Source organism: Protopterus annectens, chromosome 13.part0, assembly GCF_019279795.1.
Source record: "Protopterus annectens isolate FY-2018-M chromosome 13.part0, PAN1.0, whole genome shotgun sequence".
Classification (NCBI taxonomy): Eukaryota; Metazoa; Chordata; order Ceratodontiformes; family Protopteridae; genus Protopterus; species Protopterus annectens.
The window spans coordinates 550,189,256-550,213,011 of NC_056747.1; the positions used below are offsets into that span (position 1 = coordinate 550,189,256).

The following is a 23,756-nucleotide window of genomic DNA, read 5'->3' on the forward strand; positions in this document are numbered from 1 at the left end:
CACAAGCATCCTCCAAAAGGGCCTCATAGAAACAGACAACTGGTGCCAGAGCCATGGCCTCAAGCTAAACGCCAAAAAGTGTATAGTCATCCCCTTTGGCAAAAACAAAGTGCCCACAAATTACCACATAGGTGGTAATCCATTAAGTACAGAAGAAGTCATTAGGGACCTGGGGACCCAAGTTGATAGCAATCTCTCATTTGACAACCACGTGGCCAAAGTGGTTAGAAAACATTTTATATAGCCCACCTAATCATGAAGGGATTCACATCTAGATCAGGGGAAGTCATCGTACCTCTTTACTCATCCCTCATCAGGCCCATAATTGAGTACAATGCCCCTTTGGGATGTACTTACCAGACACCTGCAGCAACTGGAAAGACCCCAAAAGTACCTCACCAAGAGGATCAAAGGGCTCAAACAGATGCCATATGCTGCCCAGTTAAAGAAACTCCAGCTCTACTCAGTGGCATACCGCCTGCTCAGAGGCGATCTGTGCCTGACGTATAAAGCCATGTCCAACCCGGAATTAATGGACATGCACCTCAGAAAATCCAAATCCCATCGAGCTACGCGCTCGAGAGACTTGAACCTCAGCACTGAAATAAATAGGACATGCTGGAGGGACAGATTCATAACCCAGAGGCTCCCTTCACTCTGGAATAAAATCCTATTCCAGGTTAGGCAGAGTCCCACATTGACTCTCTTCAAGAGGAATCTTGATGAGTGGATGGGAGATCGTAGGTTTACCCCGGCTATCACTTCTGTGTCACTGTTAGACAAAGGCACAGTATACTAACCTCAAAAAAAGGCATAGCAAAATTAATTTAAAATGGGTGGCGAAAGCCAAACACACTCTGGCTAGGCTTATAAATGCCCTAGGGCAGATAGCCTAGTATGAACCTATGAACCTATAAACCTCCAATGGATTGACAGGCTTCTGAATTGTAATCACCTTATCTGAATAAAGGTGACCTGTGATCCAAACTTTCTTTCAGTATCTGTTGCTCTGCTGAGTCTGTCTCCAGCAAAAGACTGTTGTCGAACGTATCAAACTTCTGCTGGGACTATGAGACCTGAGAAGTTATTATATTAAGGAAGGATGTATAGCACTTGAGATACCCTATATGTGAGTGGTATAGAGGGTTTTCCCCTATGTTTTCCAGGGATATAAATGCATTTATTTATTTACCCTTGGGTTTTACAAACTTGCCTGTTACTGCAGACACACACAGTGACAGACTCCATAATCTCTGACTTCTAGCTATTGCTCCATAATAAGCATTATGATATATTTATTTATAAATATGTGGAAAAATGTGAGGCGCTGTACCCAAGGCATCTGATGCTTCTGCATCTTCATCTTTTAAAAAGAAACACAGTAGTGTTGTAATAATATAAAGGAGACCATGACTGATAAATGGTCACATATAAAGAAAGATTCAGATTTCAAAGACCCATGCATGCTGCTGAGTGAACCTCTTCCAATAATGTTGTGAAAAAAAAAAAATTCTTTTCTTGATGAAATGCGATATCAAAATGCTCTTGGTTCAGCATATGGAACAAAACTGTATCATGATGGAAGTTCTTCAGAAATCTTCATTGATTTTCTAACGTCACTAAAGGTTTTCTGGGTATCTGCGGTGGTGGTGCTGTGGTAGTGTAGTCACCTCACAGTAAGACACTGTCCGGTTCAATTCTCAGCTAGAGTGTCTTCTGCGTGGAGACATGCGTGAATGGGCGCACCTTCTTTGAAGGTTGTGGGTCAGGGCTGGCAACTCGACACGTAAAAATCAACTGCCAATCATTAGCGGACCAGATTTCAGCTGTGGCTACCCCTAACCGGGAAAAGCCGAAAGACACAACAACAACTAAATGTTTTCTGGATTGCTTCAGGGTCTTGGAAAGAAAGCTTTCACAAGATCAAAATGGTTATTTAAAGGAGGAGGAGGAGGGAAGTAGAAGGCTCATGAGACCATCACTTAGTCAATTCAAATAATATATATATATATATATATATATATATATATATATATATATATATATATATTTTTTTTTTACAGTTTCTTCACTAATTAATTTCATTACAATAGGAAAATTCTTATGGAATAAAGTATCCCAGTTCTCCTCTTCAAAATATTCAGCTTTGCTATCTCCCATCCTCTTCCCTAAGTAAACTCTACAAGTATGGTGCTACATTACAGAAGTGAAAATTTCTTTGACATGTTTTATGTATGGTGCAGATTTTTTCTAATCATAGGCTCTTGTTTGCCTCCCTGTTGAAATGTTGACACTTGGATTACTGAGTCCATATACACTGGAAAAAAACACCAAAAAAAGAGAATAGTGAATATCAAACTCCGTTCTTCTCCTTTAAACTACTTTTTTGTAGGGTGGCATACCCCACTGATCCCTTAATATGGGGGCAGGCCTTCCACACACCTCAGACATAGCTATACCAACTCCAAAATCAACATACTTTGGTGGGTGGCATAATGGTTAAGGTGTTCACCTTACAGACACAAGATACAGGGTTCAAGTCTCACATGGGGTAATTGGCTAGGCTCAAAATGGCCCACAGGGGCAGTTAGCCTATTACTAATCTATGAACCTAAAATTGAATATTCTGAGAAATGGCCATCTCAGATTTAATTTATGTAAGTTTATTTTTTTAGACTTTCAGGGACAGATTCCAAAAGACTTATTTTTTTTTAATTTCTCCAAATCTTTTGGGTTTCTAATACCATGATGGAAATGGACCCCATTCCTAATTCAAAGTATAATTAAAGTTCATGAAATTAGTATTGGTTCAATCTTTGATGTCACCAGAAATGCTCTTCGGAACACTCACAATGCACCCTTCTGCAGTTCCTACGGAGTTACATGTATTAATAACATATCTAAATACGATTGCAGATTCATTTTTATAAGACCCATTGTTCCTACTACTGTTGGAACTGTCTTTGCATCTTTCTTCCACATTGCTTTTGTTTCTGCCTGAAAATCTTGATATTTTATGACTTTGTGTCTCTCTGTACGCAAGGCACTGTAGTCAGTGGGTGTAGCGATTTCAATGGTCAAGGCTATTTTTGTCTTCTTCTCATAGTTTCATAGATTCATAGGTGTGTACTAGGCTAATGGCCCTGAAGCCTTTACAAGCCTAGCCCATAGAAGTGCCCTGGCATTGTGCCACCCGACGTTAGTTCCCAGTGCCTCTATCAAGCAGAGCCACTGAAGTGATCCCGGAGTGAACTTTCTATTTCTCATCCACTCATCAAGATTTCTCTAAAAGAGGGCCAGTGAGGTGCTCTGTTTGACATGTATGGGAAGTCTATTCCAGAGCATGGGCTGGGTTATGAACCTGTGCCTCCAGCATGTTCTGTTGATTGTGGTAATGAGGTTGAAGTCTCTAAAGTGTGTAGTGCAGAGGGATTGGAGTTTCTTTAGATGCAGCATTTCTAACAGAGTTGGGTCAGACGTGACTCTGTAAGTCAAGCAGACATTGCCTCTTAGTAGATGATATGAGACAGAGAATAGTTGGAGTTTTTTGAGTCTGTCCATGTAGGACATGTTAAAGGCCTAGGATCCTCTTTGTGAGGTACTTTTGTGGCCTTTCCAGCTGTTGCATGTGTCTAGCGAGGTACATACCAAATGGGGCATTAGACCCGATGAATGGCCTAATGAGAGAAGAGTAGAGAGAGATGATGACCTCTTTCTTCCTGGATGCAAAACCCTTGGTAATGAGATGTGCCACATAGAAGGACTTTCTGACCACAGTGGCAATGTGTTGGTCAAAGGAGAGGTTGCTGTCAACCTGTGCCCCAGATCTGTTATAACGCCTTTAGTGTTCAGTGGGCTCCCATCAATGTGGTAATTAGTGGGAGCTGAGTTTTTCCCAAAGGGGATGACAGCGCATTTTTTGGCATTAAGCTTAAGACCACAGTTTCAACACCAGTCATTGGTATCAGTGAGGCCTTTCTGTAGGATGTCTACATCACTTGGGGAGTTAATAATGGCTCCCAGCTTGCAGTTGTCTGTGAACTTAGTCAGCCAGAGTCCCTCCATGTTTTCCTGGTCTTCTGAGATGTAGATGCCAAACAGGAGAGGACCCAGGAGCTATCTCTGTGGGACTCCACTTGTGACTGGGTGGCAGTCTGACTTGGAGTCCGCTACTTTCACACTGTGGTTTTTATCTGTGAGCCAATTTGCAACCCACTTAGTGATATAGGGGTTGATGCCTAGTTTGGTGAGTTTATCAATAATTCCTGAGTGGGGAATGGTACCAAAGGTCTTGGCCAGATCGAGGTAAGCTGTATGAACTGCCTTGCTCTCATCCACAGCTCTGTTGACTGACTCAAAGAAATCAACCAGGTTGAGCAGGCATGATCTACCTTTCACAAAACCAGATTGGGTGGGATCTAGAGTTTGGAGATTCCATATAGCCTTGTTAATTAGGTCCATGATGATGCGCTTCATAGCCTTATATATCAGACTTGTCATGCTAATGGGGCAATAATTCCCAGGGTCTGTAGTTGCTTCCCCTTTATGGAGAGGGATGACTGTAGCAGTGTGCCATTTGGTAGGGACAAAGCCTGAGGTGAGGCTGTGATTGAACAAGGCACACAGATGTGGTGCCAGTTCACTTTGTAGTTTATGTAGAACACATCCAGGGATATTGTCGGGTCCCATGGAAGCTGTATTCTTGGCCTTGAACAATGCAGCTTTAACCTGTGCCGCAGTAATGCTGGGTGCCTGGCATTCCTCCTGTATGGGCCACTATATTATGGACCACTATATCTGGTTCTCGTATCTATCTTTTGAACTGTTAGTAATGGGTGATCCCATGTGATGTAGACTTCATCATTTTCTATGATGCTTTGTGGCTTATGTTTCCAGTGATTTTCAGTTACTTCAATATTATAATGTGTGCACAATCCCACTGCAACAGTCTTGGCACATTAATATGCCTTTCATAATACAATCCTTCTGCCATTAGTATATCACAACCAGCAACAAGGTGTGCATCTGTTTCCAGTTCTGTTTTACAAATCCTACATTTGTCTGTTTCTCCCACATGTTCAATGGACTTTGTAAACCAATGTGTACGTAGCCTACTGTCTTGAGCCGCCAATATTAACCTTTCATCTTTTGGTTTGAATTCACCTCTCCTTAACCATTCCTGTGTTCGATCCTGATCAACGTGAGGTTCTTCCAGGAGTTTTCTGTACTTGCAACTATATTTATGCATTATCTACATTTCTTTCCTTCTTTTCAGATCCTTCACCTTATTTTCTTTCTTTTGTTTTTTTTTTTTTTTTTTTGGCACATTCAGTTGCTGCCTGATTTTTCTCTACTTCTGGTATGATTTCCATTCCTGCTTGATGCTGATATACTTCTGCTAGACTAAGAAGGGAAGTCATCTTAGATTTATTCTCCTCATGTTTCAAAACTTTCACTATGTTTGGGTTTTGTGAGATCAGCAGATATGTATGCAGTCCCATGACTGCAGATCTATACATGTAATCAATTTCAAGGAGGCCCATCCCCCCTTCGGAATGGGGAATATATAATCTTGGTATGCACAGATTTTTATAAATCATTTGATGAGCATGAAGCATCCTTCTTGTTTTCCTCTCTAATCTATCCAAAACCTTTTGGGGCTAGTCAGTCACTCCAATTTCTCTCAGTGTAAGTGACTTACTGTGCTATAAGGCCTTTCTATAAAGCAGACTTACGCTGGGGTTCAGATTTCAAAAGATGTGTTCCCAGTGTAAGTGACTTACTCTGGAGTCTTACACCGGAGTAGGTCACTTACACCATGAACAAGTCTTTTGGAATCTGGACCTCAGTCTCTACATTTCAGGACTTGGCAAGTCAAGTCCCAGCATTTCAAATGGTAACCCTCATGTTTACTATCCCATTTCATTTATCTGATCATTTTTCACTAATATTGCAAGTATAATTGCAAATGCATACAAAGAATCCATGTGGTTGGCACTAAAACAAAAACTGCAAAAATAATTGCAGCAAAAGGTAATTCCTTATTCTAAATATAAATCCGCATTACATGTACATTAGAATAAAACTAATGGCAATTAATATGACGAAATCCACAACAGTCTGAAAGTGAATTCAGACAAGACAGTTGTCATAGCATCAAATAGGTGAAATCAGAAGAAAAAAAATAAAATAGGATGGAAATTGCGGAACAGGTCAACAGCTTTGAGTATCTGGGAGGGGTGGTTGAGGAGAAGGAAAGTATACATGAGGAGGTCAAAGCTAGAATCAGAGGAGCTGTGGCCAGCTGCCACAGATTGTCAGGGTAGTATGTGATAGAAGGATGCCACAGAAGTTGAAAAGTAAGGTTTACAAAATGGCAGTGTGATCAGCACTTCTATATATTAGAGAAACCTGGACAGTGAAGACAGAGCAGTTGAGAAAGCTAAAGCTGATGGAGATGAAGTGCTTGAGATGGGTAGTAGGATCATAATATGGGATAGATGGAAAAATATTGACAGCAGAACATAAACCAAAGTAACTCCATTTGCACAGAAGGTCAAACAGAACAGATTACGGTAGTTTAGACACCAGTGCAGGAAAGCAGAGCATCATTTTCTGAAGAAGATTTGGAAGAGATGAGAAGAAGGCAAGAGGAAATGAACACTTTCAGCAAAGTGATGGAAGGACTGCATGACAGAAGACCTGAGACAGTCAGGTATGACTGTCAAAGAAGGTGGAACAGTGTTACTGAATTGAGAAAGGTGGTGACAGTTGATTTGACACCCCGTCCCCGTATAGAAAACTGGGAAAAGGGGGTTGATGATGGTGATGATGATAATTGACAACAGGAAATGTATAGTACTCAGAGGTTTTTGTAAACATGATTTGCTTGCCCTATGGCAGCTTAAGGATCATCTACTGCTGTCCAACACTAGTCTCCCTGTCCAATTCAGCCCTCAAAGACTGAGAGTCTCTCAGTTCCCCTTAATGAAGTGGCTGGAGAATTTCTGAAGTGGGTCTGAGAAGGCAGACAGGAAATGACAGCCCTATGGTGACAGCATCATTAATACTGCCACACAGCACTTCTTGCTGGGCCCTATCGCTGTATGTTTTCATGACAATGGGCATGGGCATGCATCGATTAATTGTGTGTAAGTGTGCAACGATGAACTGTGTCTAAGTGTGCAATGATGAACTGTGTCTAAGTGTGCACACTTCTGTGCACAAGGAGTATGATGCCCACTTGGCTCCTTGTAGCATCATCACCTAACATTACACTTCTGTTTGGTTTCACTCCTTAGTAGTGGTGCTGCTCTGAGCAAAACCCCCTCCCTCATCCCACAGTAAGCAATTTGACCACCAACTACTCAGGCATAACCCCCAACAGCCATCTGGTTTCACAGGCCTTTCACTGATCCCAGGTCACTAGCAGTGTAGGCAGACACTATGTACCTGCACTAAAGGGTCCATAACCATGATGTGATAAGGCTGTAGTAACTCTCCAACAAAGAAGGCTAATTGCTGTGTTTAGAGATCTCAACAAGTTAACTATTTGGATTCAAACAGGAAAGGGTTCCAGCTGTAGTACAGCAAGTCACATGACCTTACCGTAATAAGCTTGTGACCCACTAGGTATCAGTAGCACAATTTGTTACACAGGCCTCATTATCTTTGTAAATACTATTCAGAGGAGGGCTGATGCATTATTTTAATGACAGCTTTGGAGGGTGGCATCTGTTATAGTGTAACCATGGTATCAGGCTCCTTCAGCCTCATTGTTGCAGGTGTGAGTGGTACGGCTGTGGTAAGGCTATAGGAATCCAATCATTCCCTGTTTCCCATTTATTCTTCTCCCTCCCTCACCTTTCTCCTTTCCCACAACTATGTAATCTAGTCTGACAGCCAGTCTACTACAACATCTACTACAACAATGATCAACTACTGCTTGCCACACCCGTCCTGCCCCGTAACATGACACTTATTTCCTTTCTCTCTTATTTCCTCTCTAAATGTAGCATGTCATACTAGCTCCTATCATTCTAATACTACACCTTCAACTACGTTTATTCTGCTTCTTGCCACTTTGTCCTTACTAACCACCTCAGTACTCACCCCTAGTTTTATTATGCCTCATTAGTTGAGCTCTCCTACTTGCTCCTCAGTTTGCTGATCTTTTTAAACTATTTGTATGTACTTTTATTGTTTTTATGTTATTTTATTTTACTTTACTCCTGTTAATTCTTCAGTCGCAAAAGCTGTACTATGAATTCTTAACTTGCAAAAGCTGAACTGTGAATTTTGTTTTACTTGCTTAATTTGTACTGTGGAGCTTTTCTCCCCGGGCCTCTGCTGAAAAAGGGCACAAGTTCAGACAGACTAACCTAGTCAACAAATGTCAAATAAATAAATAAATTCTGTATCTTTACACTAGAAAATTGGAATTAGTATTTTATAACAGACTTCTCAGTTCAAAATATGTAAATGAAGCACATTTAGCTAGCATTCAATATAATATATCATATGTTATAATTTTTTCTTTGCATTCACCAGAGGTATGACAAGGTCCTAGCTGGCAAGGATTACAGAATATTTGTTTTGAAGAAAGTACTATTGAAAGTTTTGGGGTTACTTCTCCATGGGAAACAAAGTGAAACTAATCCTAAAAATATGTTCCTTGGGAAATAAAACAGATACTAATAAAAAAGAAAAGGTCTTACTGCCCTTTCAGTTTTTCCAGATGTTGTCTGGTAAGTTACAAATCTAAATTCTCACTATACCACAATATTCCTTAAAACATTCAGCATTATATATGCATACCTCATTTCATACACTGTGATATCAGCAAATAGATGTCAATTATTTTGCAGACGTGTTAAATAGAATTGTATTATCTCTTTTGTACTCCCCAGATGATGATGATGATGATGATACAAATTCCTACGAAAATGTCATTATCTCCAAGCATGCCAGCATGTTATCTGGTAAGTGATTCCTATGCCTGATGAATTAATTTTCTTCACGTTGATAAGGTGTACCTTGTAGTGATGCAATGAAAGACATAACTAGGGAAATAGATTTACTGCAAGAGGAGCATGACGTCTTAGGCCATGTTTTATTTAGAAATATTTTATTAACATGAACCCCACAGTGTAATATGAATTATCATCTATACAGAAAAAGATGCAAAAGGAATATCAAGTCATTTTCAAGCTAGGTTCAATTTTGCCTTCAGAATATTTTTCCAGACATACCCAGTAGGAAGTTATTCATTAAGAAGCTGTATGAATAATTTAAAATGCATTTCATTTGCATTTTACCTCCTAGTTCATCACTTCAACATCAGTTAGCTGCCCACACCTCCCCCCAAAAAATAAATAAATAAAAATCACATCAATTCATAGGTTCATAGGTTAGTACTAGGCTATCAGCCCTAGGGCCTATACAAGCCTAGCCATAACAATTCCCTGGCTATTTCTTCCCACAATATTTACTTCCCTGGACGCCTGTCTAGCAGGATGACTGACATGACTGAAGCATAGCTGTTATATACTGAAAATAGGTTTCTAGGAGATTACAGCAACTTTTCCAGAAACATCAGTGTTTCGAGAGTTAGTCACAGGCTACATCTTTGACAAAGTGCTGGGCATATCATTGCACCATTAAAGAATATACCATGAAGATTTAACATACATAAGCACAGTAACTACAGGGTGTATTCATAAAGCTACCATGACATGTACATGCAGGGGCAACTGTAGCACCACCTTTCTTCGTTTCAGCCACTAGCTTTACATAGTGTTGCATGGTCCTCTAACACAAAGATGTGCAGCACCATGAAGGGCTGGCCCACAGCTATGCCGAATGCTAATGAGGCATTCAGAAGGGAGAGAAATATGCAAATTACCCATGTGCTGTCTCCATGGAACCCCCTCCAGAAAGGCATCTACACAGCCGAATGATTTAAGAAATTGCTTGGTTGTGTAGTTCAACAAGGCCATCCCACCACATCAATGTATTGAATGTAGTCAAAAGGCCATGTTCAACTACTGAACACAAAGATGGTGGGGGGATGAACTCTAGATGCCATGGCTTTCTTTTAAAGTGCCATAATGACACCAACAGCAAAACAGGAACTGGGAATGAGGGGATATTCTAGATACCAGGGCTTACATTGAGTGTTGTGATAGCACTAACATTACTACAGGGATTGGGGAAACCACTGGACATCAGGGAATACTTTAAATGCCATGATGGCACCAGTATTACTATGGAGATCCATAAAGTATTCTAAGAATTAAGCCAGCACATGAACGGAGAAAGGAGATTTTAACAAAGGGATGACTGCAAGGAGGGGGTACAGAAATAGGTAAGAGGGGACTGGAATTTAGTGTAGAAAACTGTTAAAGGAACCAATGTATTGGAACAAAGAACTAGAGAAGGAAAGGTACTAGAGTTGGATGAGGCCAAGAAGAAGTTTGGACTGCAGAGAGACTGCCTTCCTCATCATGGATTGATATTGGAGTATAGACATAGGGATAGGGAAGTCCTAAGTGAAAGGTCTGCTCTTGTAGTCTTTAGTAAAATCTAGAACGGAATCTGCTGTTAAAAAGGGGATAATTAGTAGGGCAAATAACATATTGCATAACTATAAGAATCAGTCAGAGGAAGTTAGAAAAAATTGGCTAGAGAGACTGGAAACAAAACGAACAATGGGAGAACATATTTATGGCTCACAAATATGCAACAAAGTCCAGAAGGTTTAGGATTTTTGCTTGCAAGTATTTGCATAGGTATTTTTATATGCCAAGCAGACTTCAAAGAATTTTTCTGCAGGTAGGTGGCAAATGTTGGAGTTGTGATGGGGAAGAAAGTGGTAAATGGGAACATTTTTTGGAGGAGTGTAATGAGTTGGCAGATTTAAAAAAATCCCTACAGACTACTCTGTCAGAAATATTGGAGGAGCAAATGGCTGTAACTAAGGAAATTATCTTTTTGAGCTGGGGCAAAGGATCTGTATTGTTTAGACATGGTAAAGCCTTATTAAGTTTAATTCTGTTGACTGCCAAAAAAAAGCTGGGACTAGAAAATGTAAATCAATATCTAAATCATCATTATCTGAAGTAGTGAAAATTGTAAACTTGATAAACAAACTGGAAAAGAGATCTTTAAAAAAGGGAAGGAGTAATTACAGATAAATAGAATTTGCAGGAAAAATACATGCAGAATAATGTTCAGGAGAAGGAGTGAAGTTTAAGAGAAGGCAGGAACTGAGTGAGTTACATAATGTTGACTGAAATACAGTTGTTATAAAGAAAGAGAACATGTAATGTATACTGGGTAAATGGAAGAAAATGTTAATATGTCTTGCTTTGTTTTCTATTAATGTATATGTGCCTATGTCTTAAGTGATATTTTAATAAAGGTGCTTAAAAAAGGATATTACTATGGTGATCAGGCTGGAGGGATGCACTACACCACCAAGAAAAACTCCTTAAAGTGCCCTAAGGCACAGACATCATGATGGGGATTCAGGGTGGGGGATACTCCAGACATCAGGGATGATTCTTTAAAGTGCACCAACAGTATAATAGGAATACGTATGAGAGTCCTTGCTATGGAAGCCCGACAGCCGGCCAGTCTACTGAAGCCTACTGTTGCTTTTAGGTATACTGAACATCAACCAAATGCTGCTCGTGGAGCATAGGGCATAAAGTTGACATTCAGGCATACCATCCTCAGAACTTTTTTGCTGCCAGTCAGAATCCTGTTTCAAACTGTCGGTCTGTTTGCCTACATTTGTTTTCTGTAATTTTTACTGCATTTTTGTGATTACTTCTGTTTGCTGAAGTCCTCACCACTGCAGATAAGTACCCAGTTGGAGGTTTGTTCTTTTCCTTGACTTTTTTGTGCTGTTTGGGGTTACTGTCATCCAGGAAGGGCAAATGCCAGTGTGAGAGACAGATTCCCCATAAACACCATCATTACGATAAGTGCCATTTTTGCCTAGGAGCTTCTCACGACCACACGTCTTGTTCGATTTGTCAGGCATTCACCCTGAAAACTCTTCGTAGAAGGCTTTCTTCCCTTTCATTATATCTTGAGAACCAGCATCATAAGCTTCTTGCTAAAGATACAATGGAAGGAACTGCCTGCCCTGAGGGTCAGCCATCAGAGAAGAAGAAGGTGAAAAAGGTAAGACTGGAATCTTCTGCTGTCCAGCCTCTGCTACGTGTTTCTCCCAAGGTTGTTACAAACCCAGAGGCTTGTCAGGCTGTGTTGTTGGATTTCTCAGCCATGTCTGGGTTAGAGTCCAGCGAGGATCTGGCAGGCAGCATGTACAATGAGGCTTTGCAGATGTCTGTTTCAGATGTTCAGGGGGCACCAAGGTTGATTGTTTCTAAGGGGTCATGGGGGGATCCTCAGATTCTTATTAGGGAAGAAGTTCCTTCTACGGTTGTTGAATGCCATCCTGAGTCAGAGCCTTCTCAGTTTTTTATGGTGGACGTTCCCTTAAAAAAGAAACAGAAAATTAAACATATTTCTTCTGCTCATAGGGATCCACAACGTGAGTGGCAGGCCTTTACTCAGGGGTTATTTAATGCTTTACTGTCATTAAGGCCTCATCAAGGGTTTTCAGTTTCTGCTTCTCCTAGGTACTCTTCTCCACTTAAAGGCCCAGGGAACTGAATTCTTCTGAGGAAGAGTTGGATTCTGATGAAGAATCCCTTAATTATTCTACTCAGATTTATTCTCCTTTAGACTATGGGTCAGAGGAGGAGGAGGACTCTAATAGTCCAGATACTCCTTCTCAGGAAATTTCCTTTGGGGACACACACTCTCTAAGATGATGGATTTTTAAAGTGGGATTGTGATTAGGTTTTTGATATCCATAAGAGGTACTATGAGTTGTTGCTGCTGGAATCTCCTAAACCTACAGCTATTCTTCCTGTCTTGGCTGCTTTACTGGATGTTTTTTTCCAATGTCGCTAATGCATCTGATTCTCTGTCCCCTGCTCCCAAGAAGTCTGATAGGTTTTATAGGGTGCCTGAGGATTGTTCCTTTTTGTTCAAATGTCCTGATGTTGACCCCTCTATGGTGTCAGTAGCCTCTTTTAAGCCATCTTAGTTGCTTCCTTCATCCAAGTTATTGCCTTCTGACAAGGACAGCAGAACCATGGACAGGCTGGTTAAGAAGGTTTACACTACAGCTACCCTAGCTTATAGAGCAATTAATTATCACACTCACATATCTAGGTATGTGTAGGCTTTTCTTTCTCAGGCTTGTCAGTGTTTTTCTGATCTTCCAGACTCTGAGATTAAATCTGCTCTGTCCTTGCTAGGGACTTCCTCTCAAGTAGTTCATCATTCTATCAAATGTAGTTATGATGTAGCAGATGCCTCTTCTAAGGCTGCTGTTTTTGGTTCAGTAATGGAGAAGGTATTCTTGGCTTAGGCTTCAACCTTTACCTGATGATATTAAGGCTAAGTTGATGGATGCTCCTCCGGATAATAAACTTTTGTTTGAGAAAGTGGCTGCTGGTTTGTTTAAGTCTCTTCAGGACAAAGGGAAAGCCTTACAGGAGCTTAAACATGTTTTTTCTCCTGTGCCTAAATTTCAGAAAAACTACCCTTTTTTCTCCTGAGTTCTAATCATAACACATTCTTTATCAATCCTGTCAAAGTTGTGTAAATAGTCACGTTCTGTCATGTCAAACAAGAAGTCTGACATAATTTCCTTATGTAACGATTTAATGTCTTTATGCAAAATTCCCAAGGTACGCTTGGTTTTCTATTAATGTATGTGTACCTATGTGTTAAGTGATATTTTAATAAAGGTATTTTAAAAAAGATATTACTATGGAGCTCAGGATGGAGGGATGCACTACACCACCAGGGAAAATCATAATGGAGATTGGGGGTAGGGAAATACACTAGACACCAGGGATGATTCTTTAAAATGTACCAACACTGTAACAGGAATCAAGGGTGTTGGGGTAGGAGATACACTGGATTTCCAGGACCTAATACATACATGCTAAAATGGCACTAAAGTATTACGGGGTGGAAGTGGGAGGAACCACAGGAGGGTAGATAAGATAGGGACCAATACAGGGATTATGGTGTGTGTGTGTGTGTGTGTGTGTGTGTGTGTGTGTGTGTGTGTGTGTGAGTGTGTGTGAGAGTGAGTGACCAGTGGGGATGCCACTGCCAACACAAGAAGCATGTTACTATGGTGATGTGCAGAACAACCCAGCCATGATCTGTATATCATGGTAGTAACTGCAATTAAAGAAACATGCAAATTAGATGAGAATATGGTTTTACCTGACCTCGGTGTGGCCAACATGTTTCTGAATCACAAGTGGGCATATTGCAAGAGCAGGGTCTTTCTAGCATAAGCTAAACGGAAAAAAATGCGGTTTTAATAATGTATTTGAGCACTTTTGTCCCAATCAGGCACTTCATCAGAAATAAAATGTCTTCAAAATAGTTTGCTTATATAACCACAGGCAAGAAATGACAAAAAAACAATGATAAAAATGAAAAAAAAAACCCAAAAACCTAGCAAATGATAAAATAATTACTTAATTTTATCAGGTTATAGTTTTAAAGGAAAACTCCACCTTAGAACAAAAAATATAATTTTTCACTATCTCATTTTCTGAGCTATTTTAACACCTCAAAGTCACTCTGACTGCTTATAGAATTTTAATATGTTTTCTGCAAATGGCTGCCAATGGGGTTGACATATCAACGTGATCTTATTTTTCTTCAAGCCTTTCTCTTTTCCATAATCCATTTCAAATCTGCTTTATACGAGTCACACTAGACATAAGGATGTAGTGGTGTATTCTCATGCCATTGACATATAATGAGATTAAAGTTATCCACTGTTATCTTAGATACCTTCTGTAACAGGACTGCTTCTTTTATTCCTTGAATGGCCCTCACTTGTGTATGTCTTGGGACTTGTTTTACAGTATACTAAGGAGTTATACAGCTGCAACCAAAACAGTTGCTAAATTGCTGTTCAAAGTATCTTTCTGTAGTCCAAGATGAATTGACAGTCCCCTCCCCCCATTTTGGTAAATGTTTTATTATGCAAGAATTACATGAAAAAAAAATCTTTAATGACTTTTTTCTAAATGTCACAGACATCTTTGTTACTACATTGAAAAAAAATTTAAATGTAAAGTAGTATAAATAACAAACATTTAAAGTCTAAAGCTTAGCATTTCAATCCTGTGATGCTGCTTATGTAAATTTGTCAAAAGAGGTGACAACTGCCTTTGAACCATTGATCTAATTGCTCTGTTTTTCTATGAATAGCATGGCTAAATTTAAAGCAGCTGTGAATCAGTGTAAGTTCTCTTCCTCTCTACAATAAAGACAATGGAAAACCATTTTCCACCTCTCTGTCTTGTTTACAGCAGTCTGAGCTCTTGACATCAGCAGGACTAATCACCTGTATAAGATTCTCAGCAATACTTGACTACAAATTTCTCTGTGTCTGGTGTAAGTCATGCAGGTGTAGACAAATTTCTCTGCAAATTATGTGAGAGGTTAAGCTTTAAAAAAGTGTTCCTTTGATTACAAAGCAAGGAAATTAAAGTTTTATAAAGTACAAACAGGTTTCATATACCTATACAATACCAGAATCACATTGTAGGGAGAAAAGCAACTTATGAGTTGAATTAAACTGTAGGAGAAGGTGGAGTTTTCCTTTAACCAGCTATTTAAGGAAACACAATGATTTAGACATGGGGTAATGGCAGCAATAAAAACAACTCCCACCAAAGTTCCCTAAATTTAAGGTGACCAGACTAGTTACATCCCCTAAAATTTTAGACACATACTGTAGTATATAAAAGTAAACTTTAAAAAAATTTAACATGTTAAGCTATGTTTAGCAAGCACATTTTTTCACCCTTCTTCTCATTATTGTTTAAATATTCACAAATTTTATTTATCTTATAAATTTTTATCTTAGTCTTATTTCTATTTATCTCATAAATCTTTATATTATTCTTATTCATGAACATAAAAGTTTAAAAATGGATAATTAGTAGTGGATATAAAATAACGCACAATAACTATAAGAATCAATAAGAAGAGGTTAGAAAAGACTGGGAAGTGAGAATAGAAAAACAATATTCAATACGACTCCCAAGTATGCAAAAAAAATCTAGAAGGTTTAGAATTTTTGCATGGAAATATTTGGTAATGTTTTTTTATACCCCAAGTAGACTTCAGGGAATTTTTTCACAGGCAGACAGCAAATGTTATTGGTGTGATGGGAATGAGAGGGGTACATGAGGATATGTTTTTTGAGAATGCAATAAGTTGGCAGATTTTAACAATTCCCTACATGAGGTACTTTGTCAGAAATGGGACAGCAAATTGTTTTAACTAAGGAAATGATTCTTTTGAGTTGGGGTATGGAAAATGAATTGCTCAAGTGTAGTAAGGCCCTACTAAGTTTAATGCTGTTAGCTGTCAAAAGGCAATTAGAAAATGGAAATCAAAATCTTAACCAGCTGTAAACTGAATTATTGAATACTGTAAAGGAGATAAAGGAATTGAAGAGGGAACTTTTGAAAATGGAAGGAGGAATCAACATAGAAATAAAATGGAATTTGTGGGAACAATACATGAGAAGCAAAGTAAAAAGGACATGACAGTTTATTTAGGTTATTTTCTTTGATTGACATTACGAATAAAAGCAAGAATGAATTATCGATAATAAGCCTAGACATAAACAAAGCATTTGATTCAATAAACTGGTCCTATCTGTTAAGAACATTAAAAGAATATAACTTTTCTAATGAATACATAGAACTAATTAATAAGATTTATGCTAACTCAATATCTTATGTAAAGATAGGCATTTTCATATCTAGTCCCTTTAAAAATGTTAAAGGAACAAAACAATGATGTTCACTATCCCCTTTATTATTTGCACTTGCAATAGAACCTTTCGCTAACTTCATAAAGCATAATATAAATACTGTTTAAAAGGTTATAAATTAAATGAAAATATTTCCCCTAAAATCCAGTTGTTTACTGATGATATTTTAATCACTAGTGGAAATGCTGAAACATTTTTAGAACATTTAATACAATCTATAGACTTCTTTGAAAACTATCAGAGCTAATATCTAATAAAAAAAAACAAAACAAAACAAAGACATTGCTAATAAACAAACAGATAACTGATAGGTTGAATACATTTAAAAACTTCAACTGGGGAAATTCTCAAATAAAATATTTAGGAGTAATCATTGAATTAACCTATAAACAATCAATAACAACAAATTATCAGCAAGTAATCAATACTATAACAAAATTAACTGAAGCATGGAACAAACTATTCTTTACTTTTGAGGAAAGACTAACTCTAATTAAAATAATAGTATTACCAAAGATTTTATACATCAGCCAATCATTAATACTCCCCCTGTGATGCCCGTGCCCTGGCCCAGCAATCAAGGTGCCTCAATCCTCACCAGTAACACCAGTGATGGGTGTCTTATATAGGAGGAAAAGATAACAAATACACACAGTAAAGTGCAATTTCCCTTAAGAGCACACAGAGATCACAGTCAGTCCAGGGCTGGTCGCTTCCTTGCTCTCCAGGTCCCCAATAAAACTCCCCACTGGCACAGCTATAGGATCCAGATCTCAGCGAGCTGGGCAAGCTAAAATCTCCAGCACCCTTTCTGTCCAACCAGTGCTTCGTGTCCCTGCCCAAGTAGCTGACACACACACACACACACACACACACACACACACACACACACACACACACACACACACACACACTTTGAGATAAGAGTTTATACAACCACACAGGCACTGCTGGGGAAGGCTGTCACAGGTTCTCCAGCTGTGCCCCTTTTACCCAGACTGTACGGTAGAAATCACTGCCACCACCCAGCTAATATTTATCAGCTACTCAAAGGCCCTTAAAAGGGTGTCCAATTATTACTGTGCAATATTATTATCCAATTGGTAGTATAACAAAACAGTCAAGGCTTATTAGAGTGACTTGGCACAGTAACCACTATAAATATGCAATGTACTCTAGAGCTTAAATTATCTCTACACAAAACAGCCACAGTTGAAAGGTTTTAAAATATTTAATAATAAATAATAAAAACACAAGACAATACTTCTTACTACACAGTGCTAGTCAAGAGTTCAGAGATCACAGAGAAATACTTAAAATAATTCAGTAGTACAGTTCTGACATCACATAAAAACAGTCTAATCTTTCTAGTTTCTAGCTATTTCTAAGAGAAAATACAAGTCTAAGATAAACTTACTTGTAGAGCAAGACAGTGCTATGAGTTGGATGGTCAAGACAAAAATGCATAAAGCTCTCTGATTCTCTCTGTTTTTAAAATCACATTCCTGGTTCCCATTACATCATTCTTCACACTTCCCTGGGTTCCCAGGCTAACAGAAACTACATTTACATTCTTAACATATCCTTGTGTTATCTTGTAGCTGGTCAGGAAGCAGAGCAATAAAATACATTTGCATGTTTAAATCTAGCAATTTAACTCTTGGTTAAAACAATAGAAAGAATGTCTTCATCTAGACAGGCCGGAGCTGACTTTAGATCAAAGGGTCACAATATGTTTTAGGTGGTCAGCAGAGAGAACAGTTGTTTTATTTTTTTCAGTTCCACATTTAACAGCAGTTTTTTACCATTTAAGACAACAAGCCTGTGTCTTACATTAATATTTACAAATGATAGAATTATCTATAAAATTCTATCTGGCTAGGCTGGCAGCCTTCACACCCCCCCCCCAGAGAACTCAAGCTAGTTTTTCAAGTGACCCTTGAGAAACGCTGCTTGAGAGGGTTAGGGATATCTGAGTAGACCTTACCCCATTTCCTGTCTTGAGAGCCCATCTGCATTGACATTGCTAATTCCACTGTGGTGCTGCACTGACATATCATATGCTTGCAACCCCAGGCTCCATCTTAGCAACTTGGCATTTTGCTGGCTGTCTCTGTTTAACCATGTTAGGGGGTTGTGATGTGTCATAACAGTGAATTTCTTTCCATACAGATAAGGCTGAAATTTCTGCAGTGCCCGCACTATGGCTAGACATTCCTTTTCTACAGCTGCATAGCATTCCTCCCTGGGTTGGAGCCTACAACTGACATAAACCAGTGGGTGCTCTTCTCCCTCTGAAGAAATCTGGCTAAGTACAGCCCCCACCCCATGGTTTGAAGCATCCACCTGCACAACAAATTCTTTGCTGTAATCTGGACTGGCTAACACAGGGGGGTCCTCCCAGAGCTTCTTTAAGCTTCTGGAATGCCTGCTCACATGCTGGGGTCCACACTACCTTATCTGGCCTGTTCTTCCTTGTCAGGTCTGTGAGGGGAGCAGCTATGGTACTATAACTGGGGACGAACTTTCTGTACTACCCTGCTGTCCCTAAAAATGCCCTCACCTGCTTTTTACTAACAGGTGCAGGCCATGCCTGAATGGCTTCATTTTGGCAGGTTCTGGCCTTATCTTCCCACTCCCCACTCTATGTCCTAGGTAGGAGACCTATGCCATACCCACCTGACATTTGCTTGGCTTAATTGTCAACCCTGTCCTCTGTAGTCTGCCCAGCACCTCCCTGACATGCTGAAGGTTCTGTGGCCAGGAATGGCTGTAGATGGCAATATCATCTAGGCAAGCAAGGGCAAAGCCTCCTGCTCCTGCTAGGATATGATCTACCAGCCTCTGGAAAGTCGCTGGGGCATTCTTCATCCCAAAGGGCATCTTTGTGAACTCATACAAGCCAAAAGGAGTCACAAAGGCTGACTTCTCTTTAGCACTGGGAGTCAAGGGCACCTGCCAGTAATCCTTGGTAAGATCAATGGTTGTAAGATACTTAGCCCCACCCAGCTGCTGTAGGGCCTCATCTGTCCTAGGCATAGGGTAAGCATCTACCTCTGTCTGACTATTTAATTTCCTGTAGTCCACACAGAACCTGGTGCTGCCATCCTTCTTTGGCACCGGCACCAGCACCACTGGGGAGGCCTAGGGACTGTTGGACTCTTGAATCACCCCTAGTTCCAACATCTCCTGTACCTCCTCCCCTAGAGTCTGTTTGACTCCCTCAGGCACTCTATAAGGGGGCCTGCCTAATAGGCCTTTAGGGTCCTGTAAACACCTGGTGCTGCCCCAGGTGGGTGCACCCAGGTTTCCCAGAGAGCATGTCCTCAAATTCCTGCAACACTACTTGGATTTCTCAAACCTGGGTAGGAGATAGCTGCTGGGACATTGCTACCCCTTCCACGGAGGTGTCAGCTTGGGCCTCACGGAGATCAGTCCCCAGATCTCCCTCAGACTCCTCCTGCAATCCACTGCAAATGCTCAGCACAAGGGCCTCCATATCATTGTAAGGTTTCATCATGTTAACATGGTACAGTTGGTGCCCCTGCCTTCTGCCTAGCAGCTCCACCATGTAGTTAACATAACTTACCTTTCCTACCACCTTGTAGGGTCCCTCCCAAGCTGCTTGCAGCTTGTTGTGTCTGACAGGAATGAGAACTATTACCTGCTGCCCCACAGCATACTCTCTATCTCGAACATTCCTGTCATACCACACCTTTTCTGTTGTTGGGCTTCTGCCAGGTTCTCCTCGGCCAAGCCCATGAGTTCCCTGAGCTTTGTCCTTAGGTTTAGTATGTATGCCACAACAGACTCCTTGTGAGACTCAAACTCAAATTCCCACCCATCTCGAATTAAATCTAGAGGTCCCCTCACCCTATGCCCATACAGCAACTTAAAGGGTAAAAAAACATGTGGATTCCTGGGGAACCTCTCTGTAAGCAAACAGATTGGGCAAATATTTGTCCCACTCCCTCTTAAACTGATCTGCAAATGCCTGTAGCATGGAATTGATTGTAGAGTTTAACATCTCAACAAGACCATTAGTCTGGTGATGGTAGTGGTGGTCTTCATGTGCTTCACCCTACAGGACTTCCACAGACAAGCCAGCAGGTCTGACATGAAATTGGCACCTCTGTCAGTCAGTATTTCTTCTGGGAAACCTACCCTGCCGAAAATCTCTAACAAAGCATTTGCCACGTTCTCTGCCTCAATGGAGGACAAAGCCACTGCCTCAGGGTATTATGTAGCATAATCCACTATCACTAGGATATACTTTTTTCTCTGTGGAACTTGGGGTACTCAGAGGACCCACAATATCCATAGCTACCATATGAAATGGCTCCTCAATCACAGGCAAATGTCCCAACAATGTCTTCCTGACGTTTTTGCATTTTACAAACGCTGCTAGCTATATTGTTTCTGAGTATGCATTAGAAGGTCTGTGCACCTACGTTGCCCTTCAGCCTATGGGCAAGTTGTTGGCACTAGCCATTTATGCCATCATTCTGGGGCACTTCTATCCATGAAGTTCGAATGATTGCATGACTGAACATTTACTACATCAGTGACCGATTCTCCGAAGTGTGATTACTAAGTGTCAAACTGGCAGTGAAATAGTGAGTATCAAAATGTGCTCTTTCACTGCTAAGGAGATTTTGCACTAACTGCATACCCTCTGTTACTCAAATATACTAACTCTGAGATCATTGTATCTCACAGAAAAGTGAATTACTACTCACAGTTAAACCTGATACCAGTTCAAATGAACCAACACCGAATAGTGTTTCTATAAATTCTGGAAAGACTATTTACTATCACAGACAATGTGGTAATATTACACAATAATATCACTATGACTTGATCAGCAACTAAGAAAGAGTATAGTATTACTTAGAAATGAGTCACTGAAGTAGAGTGCATTCCAAGGTTGTGTTATTGTCCTCTAGTAAGGTTAAGCACTTAGCTTCATCACATGCTTCTACCTACAGTGAGATTATTAATATTAATAGTAAATAATGGCTCATGCCATGCTGTGTCTTATTTCTTAAAAAAAGAGTACTTCCTCTGCTATTTTGACTTAGGTAGTTTACAAATATTCATAAGGCTGTATTTAGCATTGAAAATTTGGCTTTTGAGCCATGTTTTAAAAATATAACTGTGCAGTTCAGCTAGACTCTTTTCATTTTGTAGCAGTAAATTTTATCCATTAAGTAGGATATTCTCCTTATGTGATTTTTGAGTACAAAATACTCTAAAATTATGACTAAAACCTCAAGTAAAATATTGCTGCCGAATAGTTTTAGATTTACTTGTAAATGGAATATTCTAGTATCTGCATAAACATATCTACTGTAGTAGTATTATCAAGGTGGGTCACATAGTGTAGCTCACATAAATAGGCAACCGTAGTCCTAGCTATGGATAGTTCCAGTTATGTGCAGGAGGAATTCCTTCACTGGTGTTCAGTGTATGAGCAGTATTTCTCATACAGTGGTTGTGATCTTTCCGAGTATGCTGTTTATGAGTACAAGGCATTTATTTATTTATTTTATTTTTAATTTCTTAACTGAAATAGAGCACTGACCCCACTGGACCCATTTCAGCCTCAGCCCGGGAAAACACAATAGTTACATAATAGTTAACATGGCATATACACAGTGAATGATAAAATGCAATTATATACGTGTTATATACAAAGTGAATATCATAGTTGGCTTGAGGGAATAAGGGCAATAGATAAATGATATTATGCACAGAGTGAGTAAAAAAAACAGAATAAATACATTATATATATATATATATCTATATATATATATATATATATATATATATATATATATATATATATATATACAGAGGAAATCAGAGCTGGTATGATGAAAGATCACAATCAAAAATATAGATAGAGCATAAACTGGAATAAAGACTTCAAGTTATATGACCAGACAGATAGTAGTTGCATTTTTCTAGTCTTGAAGTGTGCTTATATTTGTGAATAAAAAATGGGATGAGAGGAATGATCTCTAAGAAAAGAAGGGAGCGATCCCCACAGGTTGGGACCAAGGACTGAGAAAGCATGGTCTGTGCAGTGAAGATTAGTTTGGGGGGTTCGGAGAAGGACAACAGTGGTTAAGATGTCTAAGGTTGTATGTTAATATATCTACGAATAGTCTAGAAACTACAGGAGGAAAGGCATCATTCTTATTCCTTCATCATTCAATGTGTAGGCAGTATCTCTCATGCAGTGGGTGTCATGTTTCCGAGTATGCTGTATGGGAGCACGAGGCATTTCTTTATAATAGTTCAATGTGTGGGTGGTATCTCTCATGCAGTGGGTGTCATGTTTCAAAGTATCCTGTATGGAAGCAGAAGGCATTCCTTTATCATTGTTCAACATGTGGGCGGTATCTCTCATGCAGTGGGTGTCATGTTTCAGAATATGCTGTATGGGAGCACGAGGCATTCCTTTATCATTGTCCAACATGTGGGTGGTATCTCTCATGCAATGGGTATCATGTTTCAGAGTAAGCTGTATGGGAGCACGAGGCATTCCTTTATCATTGTTCAACATGTGGGTGTTATCTCTCATGCAGTGGGTATCATGTTTCATAGTGTGCTGTATATGAACATCATGGTTCACTATTGCTATCCTTATCATTTATAATTTGAGATAAAATGTTATCAAATATATGTTAAGCTCAGATGGCAACTTTTTTAGGCAGTCATTACTTGGCATCCACTGCACATGGTATGCAATCTCATAAATAAATACCTGCACTTATCCATGTCTTGCGATGTAAGTGATATCCTCATACCATCATTTATTGGTCAGTAATTTGCTCCCTGG

General features: G+C 39.6%; 1 protein-coding gene across 1 annotated transcript in view; it reads left to right on the forward strand.

Moving 5' to 3' along the window:
- Positions 1-23,756, forward strand: part of LAT2 (linker for activation of T cells family member 2) — a 412,539-nt gene that overhangs the window by 350,119 nt on the left and 38,664 nt on the right. Inside the window, exon 12 of the mRNA XM_044054201.1 lies at positions 8,910-8,981. Coding sequence (XP_043910136.1) covers positions 8,910-8,981 — 72 coding nt within the window. The remainder of the gene's footprint in view (positions 1-8,909; positions 8,982-23,756) is intronic.